We start from the raw sequence: 16,257 nt of genomic DNA on the forward strand, positions 1-16,257 counted from the left end.
AATAAGCTAAATTAAGGCAGATCTTTTCTGAAGCATCCCTGTCTAATTCTCTGAAATATCTATGTAGAACCCTTTAGAAGAGTAATAATAGATTATAAAGAAAGTTCATTTCTTCAAAAGGAAAGACATAATATTTATTCAAAGAAAAAATAGCTGAAATAGTTCAAAGCATTTCAGCAAAGAAATAACAAAGAATAAATTACTGAAATACTTATTTTATTCAATTCAAGAAATAAATGGTCTAAACCAATAATTATGTTGTTTTGGGCTGTAAACATATAAAAAAATGAGTTATTTTACATATGAAAGCCAAGACACAAAACAAACTATACCTTATTGGGAACCAGTAATGCATCTGTTTAAGAATCATGTTGACATGTATAAATACTCTCAGTGAAATCATGATTTTATGGAATTCTCCACAATTTCAACTGATTAGGTTGACAAGTACCTATACTTTCTTCTCAATTTAGAAAACAGAAGGCAAGGAATTACAATAATAAGTTTTCAGATGGCATGGCACAGAGGAACTTAGCGAGTTCTTTTTGAGAAAACAAAGGTTGGACCAGATATCTTTTGAGGTCCTGTCCAACATTGTTATTCTGATTCTCTGAAATTCTAAATCTATTATCAGCATGGGCAATGATTTTCTCCTCCATCCCAGAGGATCAGTTGCTTTGTGTTAGCTATAGGCTGTTGCTGTTTCCCTTCAGGAATGAACCTACCCTATTCATGTGATGTGTAATATTTGGGGCAAAATTCACAGGATTTGGCAGTGGACATCCCCTGGTTCTGCAAGAAATATTGTGAAGTGGATGTTACTTTTATATACCTGTTCAAAACCAGCAAGGTGTTTAGGAACTGGTCCTAAATTTGTCCTGACCATGATAAAAAGGTATATTTCACACTTATTTTCACCCTCCTGTACTGTGTTGTGTTTTCTGTTGGTCACAAGCCCTTTCTCTTCAAATCCTTCTTTGCTTTATCCCTTAGTGGACAGACTCTTGTGTTGCTTTAATGGGGCCAGGATATTGGTCCAGTCTGAGTTACTTCCAGTTCTAAAGGGGCCTTTAAGTGCCTTTAACAAAACAGCAATCTTGTCAAATTTGTGCAAACAGGGTTGGCTCCCTTTAAAAGCTGTGTGCTATTATAGCTGGATGATTCAATGAGCCTGGAAATTCTAAGAGAAGATAATCTTGCTCTGCTCTGTCAATGTAAAAAACTACTGAGCCTGTATCCTGTGCAGATTATTTGTTGGAGACTGAGTTGTTATTATCACTTAAAAGTCATGATGGCCCAGTGATTGCTTAAGCAAAAGGTGGCACATTCTTGATAGGAGAGAAATGTAATCTGTGCTTGATATTCTGATTGAATGTAAATATTATTCATGGCATAGAGCTGAGTCCTCTTCCCTAGTGGTTTTATGGCTTGGGCTTCATTGGTCTTCTATTGCTGAGCTACATCATTTCCTAAATATATCATCTGTATTGGAAGCACTTAACAAGTTCTGGATTGACAGAGTGTATGGATCAGTGAAGCTGGAGACCATTTATCTTCTAAATTATCTAAACATATTCTTCCCACTGTGCCTACTTTGGTTGTTATGTTTGGGTCATAGCATATACTGTACAGGTCTCTTGGTATTTTTCTGAAAATACTTAATATTTTATGAGGTATCCTTAAGGAGGAGAAAGACATCAGAAGGACTCTCTCCGTTTCCCTTTCTGTCTTGACAAGTACAGGAGTGGATTTCTGCTGGCAATTACAGACTCAGAGGGCAGGAAAGGGTCAGAGCTTATGTCCAAAATGCCAGGCTGATCCAGGCCTCATGTGAAGATTAGTGGTATGCCATTTGCAAAACTGACTCTTTCATAAGACCAAATTTATGTGGAATGTCTTTGTGTGGCACTTCTAACCCCATTTCAGCTGCCATTTCATCACATATCCCTTGAAGGAGACATCATTGTATCATAAGTGGTCCACCTGAAAAAAATGTGCATTTTGTCCTGAGATACACTGAACCAGTGTTTGTGAAAGGGATCAGCAGCTCCCGCCGTGCATTCCAAAGACGAATTGTGGACAGTTTCTGTGGCCTGAGTCAGTAGGAGCTGGAAGCCAGTGACATTCAACACTTCCCAGTTTTGGAACGCACTCCAAACTGGGAAGGCACTCACTTTGGAGGCAGAGCTGAGAGCTGTTACCACATAGAGGCAAAGCAGAGTGTCCTTTACTGTTTGGTGTTTCTGTTTCCTCTTTGCAAGGGTCTCAGGCTCATGGCAGCTCATGGCTGCAGCATCTACACCTCTGCCTTCACTTAGGCTTCGTAACTCATTGCATAAACCATGTCAGGATGGGTTAGTTACTCTTTGCAAAGCACTCTCTGAATGCTGAGCAGTGCTTGCCTTTTATCTGCACCTACTGGTACACACAGATCTCGTATTTAAAAATCCTGTGTGTGATGGGCTGGCCTTAACAGGGTTTTTTTGTGTCTTCCAGGAACTGTGCTCAGCTCAGTCCATTAGGGTAATGCTCGTTCAGTGGAGTCACTTATGATTTACGCTGGGGTAAGTGAGACTGGAATCTGGGCCTTGATCTTTTTAATGCAAATTCATCAATTCTGTTAGATAAAAGATGAAAGGAATCTATTACATTCTTCAGTCATCTCTTGAAACTAAATCATTTGATTGGTTCCAGGCAGTAAGAAGTCCCCACTCGTGCAGTTAGCTCCAGACATGAAACCTTGGGTTAGTGACCAAAGCTCTTACTGGAGATATTTATTTTTCATGGATAGTGATTGATGATGAGTGTTAATAATGACAGAAGTGATTTCCAAGTTAAAATTTAAGAATGCAAAACTTAGAGTTAATATGTTCCTCTGGTGTTTGATGAGCAGTATGTGTTTAAAGACACACACATTCCTTTACTTTGAAATCTTTTATTCTCCTTTTAAATCCACACCTTGATGTCGATCTGACAGTGGTGCAAATGAGAAGGTGACAGAGGTCTCTCTGATGTAAAATCAAAGTGAATTCAGATGCACAGTGCAGATACTGGAGGAGTGTGAAGCACAGAGCACGTAAACATAACAAATAGCTGCACATGCAAAAGTATAGCAAGTGCCAAATGTCTACAATGCTGCAAATTAACTGCTATGACAGGAGATCCTGCAGTGGTGTTCTGAATGGGAAAGCAGAACTCGATTACAGAGATCATAAAATCACCCTCTCCCTTATCTTCAGCTGCCTAAACCAGGAGAGGCAGAAAGAGCTGGCTCTGAACAAACAATTTTTTATGGGTGATGGATATGGCACTGCTTTGTCCAGTAAAATTGCTGATTTACTAATAGTTAAGAAATAAATCCTTTGTGGTGACACCAACCTCTCTAACCTGCTAAAGAAAGTGCAAACAGATGGGTATCTGTGTGACTGTGAGTGATGAAACCAGTCTGGAGAAATACCCACAGCGCCTGACGAGAACTGATATTGCAGCAGGCAGGAACATCACCAGCAGCCCCATTAGGATATATTCATTTTCTTTGTGCCAAAAATATGACCAATGATACTGGGTGGTTTGATTTAATAGATCTGCCTCTTCTAGAAAAAAAGCAACAGATATTTTATACAAAAGAGAAATGTGCCCAGGGAAGCCTGGACAGATTTAAATTCTTTAGGCTTTCCTCTTTATTGCAATGCCAGCAGACTTAAGGGACTTTTGACCCTACTAGTAAATTTTAAAATAAGTGTGGGATACCTGTTTTATGGGTCTGAAAGGGGCAGGAATAGCTTTTTGTTTCTGATAGGAGAATCTGTTAAAAAAAAAAATCCTTTTTAATGTGAAATTCCATACTGGCTTTTCCTTAAGACTGTTCTGCTGTATTTCAAGAAAAATGGCAACCCAGTCTGGTCAGTTTAAAGTGGTACAAACTACAGATATAAACCAGGTAAAATATGTAAGTGAGAACAGAATGAGGCCCTGCATTTTTAGAGCAGATAAATGTAGCTCAGAAACTTATTTTTAGAGTTACATAGTTTGCAGTAAGTCAAGCACTTCAAGAGATGAATACCCATCACATATCAATGCTGAGGAAATGGTACTTTGTTGATTATAAATCAAAACTGAAGGACTTTTTGGGTGCAGCTCATCAAACACTGACTTAGGAAACAATTTTCTTCTGGAATATTTTTCTCCTCGGTAGCCTACAAAGGCATTGGGTAATTTTTGTGGTTTCAGTGTGAAGAAATCCTTTAATCCTTAAATCACTGCAATTGAGTATAATTTCATGTCAAAAGCAGCCAATAAAAGTACAAAATAGGGATTAGCAGGAGTATTTTTAGATTAAAATTACTAGAGTTGGAAAGAAGTGGCACATAATCTCAGTACCTTCACGAGCACTGTAGCAAGCTGAAGAGGATTTGTTCTGTTTCATTTGATGGCATAAGTTACAAGGGAGAGAAGTTATTATTCCAACAGGGAGGATTTCACAAAAATCATAATCCACAGCTGTACGTGAATTTAATTGAGAGTTAATTCTTTTTCGTCTGATATCTTTTATCATCAATGATATACAATACTTCTACTGGCAAGCACTTGGGAAGGAAAGTTAAACCCACCATTTTGGCCATAAATTAGGACACTCACACAGCTGCAACTATTGCTTTCATTTTTAAGTATTAAAACAAATGACTACTCTCATTTAACCTTGAGGCACAAGATTCTCATCTCTCGTATTGTGATATAATTCACAGGAGTGAATATAAGATTCTGTTGGAACAAAAAAAATAATTCCTCTTCATTCCCTTCCTGAAGAGTTCAAGCTGGCATCATTTGCAGCATGAAATCCTGGCTCAGGATTTGCACGTTCAAGAGAAAAATGTGAAACAATCCCCCTGCCTCTGATACACAGCTCACTTTTGAAGGAAGCATGTACTTGTTTCAGATCCTGATACCTGGGATATTTCTTAAATCTTTGCCTGGAGTTGTAGATGACAGGTATGAATCACAGCAAATGGCAGCTTCTCCCTGCATTCCCCTTTCTAGAATACAGACAAATTTATTGGTTAATGTTTATATAAGCACAGTAAGTGTGCCTGATTTACTGTACCAATACCTGCAGCTGTAGAATGCCTGTTCTACTCAGCAGCATTTAAAGGACCTTTGGGGTGCACAATGTGGATCCCATTATCCCGTTAATGACAAGGCGCAGCTTTGGGCAATAACAGAAAAGTTATTTATATGCACAATGATTTTTTTTCTTCCTCAACCACTTTTACAGCTTCCCCAAGTTATAGAAGAGTCAATAGCTGGCTTAGTGGTGCTGGCAGACTAAGTAATACTTTGTACATACTCATTGCTGGGGAGAGAAACATGTTGAGTTTATTTTTGTGACCTTTAGATTCTGAGAACTGGCTAAAATCAATTTATAGTTCCAAGAGATTGGATGATACCTACAGTAAGCAGTAAAATTGCTTCCACTTTGATAGAGTGTGTTAAAATACAACACCAAGGTAACAATCATTGATTTGGATACAGAATGGGAAGTGAAGGGGGGCTGGTCAAGTATGGGAGGTCAGGGAACAATTTGACAGGTTTCTCACTCTGTCTTGAATACTTACGAAAAAGATTTCAAGGAATCCAACCTGGCAACTACTGTTATTAAGGAATAAACATGACTACTCCTGGCAGTGCAGTCTGTGCAGTAAAAAGGGGACAATCATCCAGACTGTCCCTATATGTAGAACCATACATTGAATTTTGGGAATATCATTGAGGGAGAGCAGGATCACAGCACAGTGGTTGCTGTGCCATTGCCACTTTGTGCCTGAGGTCAGGACCCAGCTTTTCTTTCACCTCAGCAGAAGACCTCCTTTAATGAGGCCTTCTCTTCAGCCCTCAGAGATTAAAGGGAGCTGATTTTCAGAGCTCCCCAAGGAGGATTACTGCTCAGGCTATGAACAATACTATAGAAATTCTTTAATTATCTGTTGCCTTTAGCCGGTGGTACAGCAGTTCTTGCACAAAACTTTGTTTATTATTGTCTTCACAGGTCACCTTGCAGAGCAGATGCCTTGCAGCAGAAGAATTAGGAGACCAGGGCTGAGTGATACTGGCATGTGTCATGTTCTGATCTTACTGAGGAGGAAACGAGCCCTGCCTTCCTGTGCCAGTGCTGTGGCAGAAATACAGACGTGGTGATTCATGCCACTGAACAAGTCCTGACATGAAGAATTCCCCCTAGTAGCAAAGGAGGTGGTTCATCTATTGGATTTCAACTCCTGGAGCCAAGTATTCCTGAAATAAATCCTGCCAGCTGCTCCTCAGGTACGAGTGACAGAACACAGCCGTCAGTATTTGGTTCCAGAGTGCAGTGTGTTGTAATGCCATGCTAGCTCACACGCTCTCACAGCCTTTCAATGAGAAACCTTTTAAAATTCAAAATAATAGAAGGTACCTGTCTGTTGGCAAGGGCAGGAACAGGATGGGACTGCTGGGGTAGCTGTTCTCAATCTTTAATGAAGCATCACTCTCATTACAGGGGTTGAGACAATTGGGAAAAAGCAAGAGCTCACAGCCTGCCAGCTGCAGCCGCAAATTTCTTTGTTACAGAGCATCTTAAAAACTTTCCAGCCAATAGCATCTTGCTAAAGCTTACAGACAGTTGTTTCAGCCAATCAATTACAGCACAGGTACACCTGCTTCAAACAATGCTGGCTTGTATGCCTTTCTATTAACAATACACAATGCCTTTATTAAGCTTAAGATCTTCTACCATCTTGTTAGGCGTATATTTCTGCAGTGTTAAGATTTATTCAGGCCAAACTTAGAATCTCAGTCTTTGTTTGCTGAGGTACAAACTACTGTATCATTCCTAGTTTCAAACTTTCCAGTCATAGCAGATTCTGAGTTCTCAGCTTTGTCTGTGTCGCTGTTCACCACCCTCAACACATGGAGTCAGAATTTGGGAGAGCAGCGGCAGCAGAGAAAAATCTCTGCCCTTTGTTTATTACTTCTTATTATATAATTTTTCAAAGGTGACCATGGATTGGAGGATGGTATTCCCACCTCTCAACCACATTGGTCAAAGGGACTGTCACACAACCTCTCCTCTCCTTGGAGAGGAATGTGAAAACAATGGTAATATTTACAATTCACAATCTCCTGTTTGCATGAGAGAGCGTGAGAAGGCTAAAACTTCTACTTTAATACGAACGCTCAGAAAACCAGGAGGACCTCATGGTGACAGGACTGAGGCCTGCTTTTTCAGCCCCTACAGATCCTTTTCCTTTCAGTGTTTCCTACATACCTGGTCGGGGGGCTCTGGTGCAGGTTCGTCCATTCCCGAGCAGCCCCGCCGGGCAGCGGCCGCAGACGTAGCCCAGGTGAGGCGGCCTCCGGTCAACGCAGGGCACCCCGGGGAAACACGGCCTGTGGGCACAGCTGGGCACGGCTGGCACGGGCACTGCACGGCCAAAAACAAGGCACTCCCAGCATCTCACTCAAACTTTATCAGATGAAACCCTTATCTAACATTTAACAGTGGCTGCCTGAGCCTGGTTAAAGCTTTATAACTGCTTTTGTTCTTTTAAGTTCTAATTAATGCAAAGTGTTCCCAAACCTTGAGCCAAGCATGAGAATGTCCTGTAGGCACAGTGTAGCAGAACAGCTGTTTCTCATTAAAGCAAGATTTATTAGTCCTCTAATTACGTGTTCTCAGGTTTATTACTCGAAGTTGTTTGGCGTTTATCATGTAAAATATAGAAACTGTAATTTTCAGTGTAAGTGAAAGATTAACTGAGTGAGAAAAGGTATTATTTGACATCTTTTGGTCTTCTATAATTGGAAGGTAATGATCAAACATTACAGCACCTATACCCTACTTTCAAAATTACACTGTGAAGTACATATGTTTCTGATCTGGAAATCATCCTTAATGTGTCAAACCTTGTATTACAGAAAACTTCTTTAATTATCCTAGAACTATGTGCAAAATTTAACACTCTGGTAGTATATAATATTTTACCACTTATGATGTCACTGAATGGCAAGTGTATATGAACTGCCTGTGAAGTATTTAATAGTGTCAAGACAGAGAACAGATGATGAATACAATCTTAATGATGATTGTAGATCTTTTTTAATTGCTTCCAGTGAGGTCTCCATCATTATTCTCGAGTGTTTTCTGCATTATTCTTGCATTTTACCTACAGCATCATGAGATAAGATACTGCAGGAGGCAAATTCTGCTTAGGGGTTGGCTGGCCTAGTTCAGATATTGAAAAAAATGAGGGTAAGGAAAAAAAACCCTTTTATTTTATGTATGCCTCAACACAACAGATATGACCAATCTCAGTTTTTTGCTGCCTGCTTTCATTGGAAAATCAATTAAAAATGCACCACTCATTAGAGCAGGACCAACACAAGCATTGTGCAGGTGCAGACCCATGTCAGAGAGTGCTGCTCCTCTGGGAAAAGTTACTGCCACAGGCAAGTTCATTCCTCGAGCTGATCTTCACTTATGCTTAAATCTCAGTGCAATTTGGTGGCTGCCCATTAAATACTGAAATAAAACACCAGCACCACTTGGTCATGGCAAACTGGCATAAGCTGGCACTTTTATCAACTTGCTTTCCATTGATCACTACAATTAAGAGTGGTTTTGTCCTACCTCAGAAGTGGTGTGATTTCTAATTAAGCCTGAATGTTGTTGTAATGTCTCCCTTCCATGTCAAATTGTTTAGCAGCATTCCACAGTCTGATTTATTAAGAGTGTTTTTTTCTAACTCAAATTTTCTTGTGTTATAAACCACCAGTTTGTATTTACTGTTAAAGTGTTAAAATTAATGATTTCTGAATACATAAACTGCCCCAAATGAAAAAGATTTCATATCCTTGTATACCTACCGTGTCTATCACTTATGTTAAAATTCTTAATTACAGGAGAATCCTGGGCCTCTAAGGATTGCAGTGGCTGCTTAACCTTAGTCCTGTTCCATTCACCTTTGCCATTGCTTAAAGCTTCTGTAACGTCAGCAGCAAGCACAGCTGTGGAAAATATCACAGAGACAAGAAACAAGATGCTAGAACTGGGCTGTGATTGATGATAAAAAGCCACAGCAGCAGCAAATCAGGTAACCTGACACAAATTTACTCTGGAAGCCAACAAGCAAATAAAGACAGATCAGGTGGGTCCAGCTGCTGACATGCAGCAAAGCTTGAACCAAGTATAGGAAAAATTATTATGCCCAAGCTTTCTGAACTTTGCTTGTCTGGGAGTCTTAACATGCACTGTGGTCTTACACTGGGCTCAGGGCTCTTGGAAAGCCTCAGGTCAAGCAGTGTTTGACAGCACTGCTCCTTGGATGGGGATGCTGCTCCTCACCCTGGGAGCTGTGCTCTGCCTGAGCTTTGCCTCTCCTTGAAAGCCTCTCCTTCTCTCTGAAACTCTGCTGAGTGTTTGTGCTGCCAGCTTTGTGTATGTCAAAATACCTGTAAAAAGTGCATGTGGATGCAGTGAGGAGACTCCGAAATATCCCATTTTCTGCATAATTTTAAGGTAATGAATTAGGGGTAAAATCTACATGGATAGTACTGCAAGTTAAACAATTGTTGCCTTGGGTCTCTTGAATATTCTCTACTCTTAATAGAACCTGAAACTCTGACTTTATATATATATATATATATCAAACAATGCAGTGAGCTGTTGCTCACTTTAGGAGCTATAGAATTACTCAGTCCTCCTTCCCTTAATACTCACTTAAGCAAGAGAAGTATGAGCAGGAATGTTAAGTCTCTGAATCAGAGCTAAAAATAATAATGTCTATCCTATCCTGGGTGAACAGATAAGCCCTCAGGTTTATTCATTCTAATAAATGTGCATTTCAGAAACAGATTTTTTTTCTGTAATTAAAAAATGCAAAGTAAGAAATATTATATTTTTCAAAAGCACATTATTTGGTACATCTTTCCTTTGCAGGTCAAATTAACCACTAAAATATGCATTTGTGAAGCAGATGCAGAATCACTTTGAAATAACCAATGTGGCCAAATGATACAGCACAGAAAACTTGATATACAGATGTTTGGCAATATCATTGAAGGGATGTTTGGTACATCTGGCAAAGGCAGTGCTGCTGGTGCCAGGGTCCTGCAGTTACCACTCAGTCTGTTTACAATGGATTTTTTTTTTCCTTTTTGTAGTCAAGATGAGGAAACGTCAATGGCTGCACAATAAATATCTCTATCTTTCACTTCTTAGATTTCTTTGGAAATACCAACAAACAAGTTAAAAAGTCTTCAAGTGTTGATTTATCTCCTTCTGGTTAAAAAAAAAAAATGTTTTGGAGAAGGCTTTTGTCTATGTGACTGAAACAAGCAGAGTGTTTGAGTCATGTCAAGTGCACTGGGAAGGTCTCAGAGGACAAAATCACCGTAGGCTCCCCAGTTAAGACTCTGTTCTCTAAAAGCAAATATTGAGCAGTTCTAAAACTGTTCATGGCCCTTTTCTTCACTAGCTGGGATCTGAGGAATGACTTCATGCCAAGCATATCTGGGCTGTGTCCTCTAATGAAAACACACCTTGGAAAGAGGTGAAAGCATGGAAAGGATTTGCACATTGACCTTTCCCTTACTCTCCTACCAAAACAAAATCAGCCCTGGAGGTGCCCCCCAAATACTCACTCATGGATGTGTATTCAGGAGTGAAATAGTGGAGAATGTGCAGAGTGTCCTTGGCAGATTATCTATCTGTAAAGTACTTTTTTGTATGCTGTGGGGTTTGTTATCAACCAAAATGAAAAGTAGCAGAGCAATTTGCAAATATCCCCATAAATATAACATGACAATAGTCTGGTTTGTACATTTAAGGTTCTGTACTTGAAATGAGTGGCAAAATACTCAATTAGGGATAATAGTAGTAGAACTGAACCCATTTCCCCCCACCCTTCCCCTAATCTATTAAAATAAATCATGTAAAACACTTTGCAAGTTTTACCATTTCCCTCCATCCCAGTGGGGCAAATTCCACACACATAAGATCCAAAGGTATTCATACAAGACACTCCAGGAAAACAAAGGCTCTCTTCACATTCATTCTTGTCTTCCTGACAAGTAAGCCCTGTGGCAAAGCAAAGGAGAAGTTAATAATCAGGAAAGGTTCCCTGTTTATAGTTCAGCTCAAATGTTGAAGCAGACAAAGGCTCACTTCTCAGCTGCAAACTCATTACAGGGTATGTCACTCATGTTCCAGCCAAATTCCCCACTGTCTCACTTAAACCTGCTTTTATCACACTGTTTATTACCATCGTTATTGGCACCAGAAGTGCTGAATTTGAGACTCCTGCTCATGGAAAGCTGGGCATGTTAAATAAAAATGCACATAAATGAAATTAATATTGTCCCTGCATTTCACATCTTTGCTGCTGCTTTTGTTGTCACATTCTGTTAATGCGAGATCTTTGTCATGTACTGAAGAACCCCGTGAATTTTACCATTTTGGCTTTAGGATATGAGGAGCCATCACTGACCTCTGTTGTACTTTCTGTTTCTGTGTGAACCTCACATAACTGTGAACTAGCCTGGTAGAGTCTGGTTGGAGGTAAACCTTGCAAAATGATCAGAGTTTTTAAAACAACCCAAGTTTTTCTATTTAAACTCAAAATTTGAAGAAACATTCTGAAAGTGTCACTGAGCCACAGAACTGGTATTCAGAGGACAGGCTGCCACAGGGTCTGAATCATGAACAATATCACTTGACTATTGCTGATTTTAGATCCCATAAAAATCCCTTAACTTCTATTCAAATTCACAAAATTGAGTGATTTAATGAATACCTCTAGGGGAGGGTGACCCAAAAGATAAAATTACTGTCTGAACAGCAATGAGTAATCAAGTATAATGTTGTTGAAAACTCCTCCAAGCTCCAGGTGCTGCTCTCTGTGCACTTGGGCAAACTTGCTTGGCTACAGCTGCTCACAGGATGGACAGGATGAGGGCAGTCACACACTAGCCCAGACCACTGGGCTAGTTATTAAGGCAATCCCTTTATCCCTGTAGGAATATACAAGAAGATTGGGATAGCTTCTGGAGAATCCAGGGACATGCCCCAAGACATAGCATCAGGTGCAGAAAGGTTTGATCCATATCAGATAACCAGCTTTATTGTGACAAAAGGTCTAAGAGAAGGGAATCTTCTTTTTTTTCCTTTAAAAAAGGAATTTGTCACAGAGGAATGAATTGCAGGATGATAAAAACAGAGCATTATTATTCATCTCCTACAACATAATCTCTCATTGCTTCAGCATTGCAGACAGCTTCCACTGGTCCTTTCAAGTTAAAATAGCATTTCAGTGTAGAAAACTCAAATTGAAGTCTCTTTCTAGATTGAGCTGCCTAAAAAGCCAGTGCCATCACCTTCCCATGCCTGCTTCTTCTTGAGGAAAAAAGAACAGCAGCACAAAAGCCACATTCCTTTTCCTGTGCCATCTCAAGCTAATTTGTTATGGTTTTCATGCTTCTTGCTTCATTTATTGAAACTGGACATCACACAGTGTCGCAGGGCTAGGCTTACCTTTTTCCTTCCCTTGTTAAATTTTGGCTGTCTGCTTATATTTCACTACTCAATTATCACATTCCTGGCATCAGGCAGCTTTTTTCTGATGCTGATTTCTGGTGATGCATTGGGAAATTATTAGACATCACATGGAAAATATTGAATGAGTAGCCCTCTGATTAGATTAGTAATTGCTTTCTTTCTCTGAGTATCATACAAAGGCTAAACATGCTACCATAAATAATGAGAGTAGGATCAAAGTTCCCAATTTCAGTAACAACAATCACTTCTCCCCTGGTCCTCTCATACTCTCCTTCTCACCTTTAAATACTCTATTTTCACTGCAAAGGGCTGTCTTTCAAACCTCAAAGAAAAGGGAATTACAGAAATCAAAGGAATACTGTAAGTAACAAGATAAATCATGAAACTTGGCTGCTTGGCTGATTTTTATGATATAAAGGTGAAACTCTGCAAACGCTGCTTTTCACACAGAGAGATTTGATTTTAAACAATGCCTGACCAGTTTGGAAATAATGATAATCCTGATGAATCCAAGGAGAAATGTTTGCAAAGACAAACATTTGGCTGAATGATGCTGAAGAAGCAGCAGAAATGGACAGGAAACTGTCTGCACCAAGAAGTGTCAATTATTCTGTTTACACAACCTCTTGTGCTCTGTAGCACAGGGGAGTCTCAACTGTCTTGGCACTGCTACAGTACAAATAAAAATAATAGGAATAGAAGTTCATCAAATTCCTAGGCTGAACCATCTGTCTGTGTGCCAGCTGTGTTCCTCCATCCCTGCATGGGAAGTTGTTTGAGAAAATAAAGTCCTTTTATGCCTCCATAGGAGCCGACCACCTGTAGATGCAAAGAAAGATTTTTTGACTGTGTTCACATTAAGCTGGCTCTAAGGGAACAGAAAAATCTCATTTAGGGTCTCTACGGTTATTAGAAACCATAAAAAAATCCTGTGAGTTTCTTCAGTTTCCTGAAATATGAAATGAAATTATCATTCCATCTTGCTCCCCATCCCACCCCCAACTTTGCACTAATCTCTGGTATATGGGGAAAGAAATAATGATTTTGTGATTGGGATGGTTTTCAGGTTTTCAAGGATGAGTTCTGTTCTCAGGTGGGTGATATTCTTGCTTTCTGTGGCCAAAAGAATAAACATCAGGGATCCTTGTTATCTTGTTGTCAGTGCAGATGAAAAATGAATGAACTTTGAACACTCAGATTCCAGTAATAATTCTGGAGTCAGCCTTCTCAGATTTTCTACTGGCTTTTCTCCCTGCCTTGTTCCCATTCTTACATTTTACCCTCACACTGATGTGCCTGAGCTGCTGCTTCCCTTGCAGGGGTGTTTGGGAAGCTCTCACAAGTTCCCCTCTTGTTTCTACTGCCTGTTTGCTGTCATTTGTAAAGATGTGATGGTGAAGTGGTGCTGTCACTTGAGCTGCATAACGTTGCCTTCTCATTAGATTATTGATGGTTTTCTGGGGAATTGAGGCATAAACATAGCATCAAGAATGAGCTTTTATTGTTGTCACTGAACCTGCCCTGAAGTAAAATCATCTGCTTCCCAGCTGGCTTGCAGCTCTACTTGTTTATAATTTTTCACCTGCTATTAAAACTTTGAGATGTATTCTTTTTTCACTCAATCATATTTTATTTTATTTTATTTTGTTGCATGTGTTTTGACATTTTGGAAAGAACAGGGAAGAACAGCAAAACCCTTGCACTGTTAACTTGCAAGAATAAAGTTGCAGGAAAATCTGTTTTTTCTCTGGCCGTCAAGATGCTGTGTGCCCTTATCTCTCCAGTCAGCAGGTCCACTGAAGTTATTAACTCATGGAATTATATTGATTTTATTCATTTAATCCAACTTCTTACAGGTAATCAAAACTTTTTTCTCATTGTATATCTCCATAAATTACACCATAAAAAGTTCCCAAATTTTCCTGTGCTCATAGGAATGTTCTTTCCAGGGGATTAAAGACATTCTGCATATGTTTGGTTGGCTTAGGGATTTTTATATTTTGATCAAACTTCTACATTAGAGCTTTATTCTCCATGCTTAGGCTTGTGTGTTCTTGCCTCAGTGGAGTCTGGTGGTGTAAAAACTTTGGATAGCAGCAGGCTTTGGCCATTAGGTAGCATTACCTGGAGTCAACACAGATTAGGTGTCACAGATCTTTTAGGCCATTTTTATGGACTTTGGAATGATTTTTATTTTTCATTTCTGCTAGAATTTTATAGAAATGAAATCTGGGCTTGCAGTCCCACATGACCAAAGCAATAAAGGTTTCACGAGCTGCTGACAGGCAGGAAGGGTACCTTGCCCACTGAATAAAATCTGTTCACTGCTTTTGTTTAAAAATGAGGGGTTTTCTTTATTTATGCACAAGAAGCAGTAATAATTATATGCATTTGATGTTACTTCTACTTTATTTTTCAAACCTATAACTCTGGCAGCAGCCAACATTATGGGTCTCAAGAATGTGAACAGAGCAGGGGTTAAGTGATCATTTTTCTTCCCTTAATTTCTTAAAATCACATTTTGGCCAGCTGTTCTGTTTTGGCTTGGATAGAATTTTGAAACCAGAGCACCAGCCTTGAAGAGTTTCAGGGGCTAGATTTTGTTTCATCATTGTGTCTGACAACTCACTGGGCTTGTGATTTTCTAATGCTTAAATTTAATGAAGCTTCAAGCAGGACTAAAGGAAAATTTATTTGCCCATGTTTTCTACATCTACTTCTTCCTAAACCTGAGAAACCTCATTTAATCCTACTTCTTTCCTCAGCTTAATTAACTGAAATCCTGTTGAGTGCGAAAGGGCCCTGGATCTTTGCCTTTTCTCTCTTTCACCCAGTCTGTCCTAACTCATCTCATGGGTAGAAAAATCCGTGGGAAATGAAGAGGAAGCATCAGAGATCTGGGAGGTTCGCATCATCCTTGAGTGATCATTTCAGCACAACAGAGCTTTAGGTCATTTTTCCTTATCATTAGATAAAGAGAGTTCATCTCTCTATGTCTACAGCTAAGCCATGGCAGCAGAAGAGCAGGGTTATGTTTGCAGCCCATTTGGCAGATATTGTGGTCATGCTACACTCAAAAAATCCTGCAGCTCACTGCAGTTAAACCAGAGGTGCCAGCAGAGAGGTGTTACCTCCCAAACCAGGGGGGCATTTACAAAAGTAGCTCTCCACGCTGTCCACACAGGTTCCGCTGCCACAGGGGTTTGATTTGCAGTCCCTGAGGTCTTCCTGGCAGAATTCTCCATCAAATCCATTTGGACACAAGCACAGGTATTCACCCAGGCCTGGAGGGTATTTAATATTGGTGACACATGTGCCACCGCTGAGGCAGCTGCAGGGCTTCACTCCGACCTGGGGAAGGCAAAAGGGAATTGTGGTAAGGTTCTGAATAATCACGCCTGGGAGGTGTATGGTTACCCTTTAGGAAGGGAGAGATTTGTACTGTAAACATGTTATCCAGTATTATGGAGACCTATTTCTAACCAATTTCCTTTGTCTAGATAGATGGTCTTATACTCACTGTACTTATTTATTTGACTGAGAGCTCGATTTCAAAGGGATTTCTTTTTTCATCATTTAGGGGCACATTCTGACTTCTTATAAGGAAAAAAACCCAACTTTATTTGCTATAACAGCAGATTTCACATCATATCTGAGGGCAGAATTTGTTC

The 16,257-nt window shown here is 39.7% G+C and overlaps 1 protein-coding gene and 1 long non-coding RNA gene across 2 annotated transcripts in view; one reads left to right on the top strand and one right to left on the bottom strand.

Moving 5' to 3' along the window:
* LOC134552441 (von Willebrand factor D and EGF domain-containing protein-like) overlaps positions 1–16,257 on the bottom strand; it is a 110,230-nt gene that overhangs the window by 42,423 nt on the left and 51,550 nt on the right. The window contains exons 14-17 of the mRNA XM_063401155.1: positions 15,718–15,937; positions 10,752–11,110; positions 7,301–7,456; positions 6,449–6,576 (exon numbers count right to left, since the gene is read on the bottom strand). Of these exons, the coding sequence (XP_063257225.1) occupies positions 6,449–6,576; positions 7,301–7,456; positions 10,752–11,110; positions 15,718–15,937 (863 nt within the window). The remainder of the gene's footprint in view (positions 1–6,448; positions 6,577–7,300; positions 7,457–10,751; positions 11,111–15,717; positions 15,938–16,257) is intronic.
* LOC134552376 (uncharacterized) lies at positions 4,751–9,664 on the top strand. The gene is made up of 4 exons (XR_010080846.1): positions 4,751–4,989; positions 6,044–6,318; positions 8,205–8,284; positions 8,935–9,664. It is a non-coding gene; the product is annotated as an uncharacterized LOC134552376 (long non-coding RNA).

This window comes from Prinia subflava, chromosome 6 (genome assembly GCF_021018805.1).
Source record: "Prinia subflava isolate CZ2003 ecotype Zambia chromosome 6, Cam_Psub_1.2, whole genome shotgun sequence".
Taxonomy (NCBI): Eukaryota; Metazoa; Chordata; class Aves; order Passeriformes; family Cisticolidae; genus Prinia; species Prinia subflava.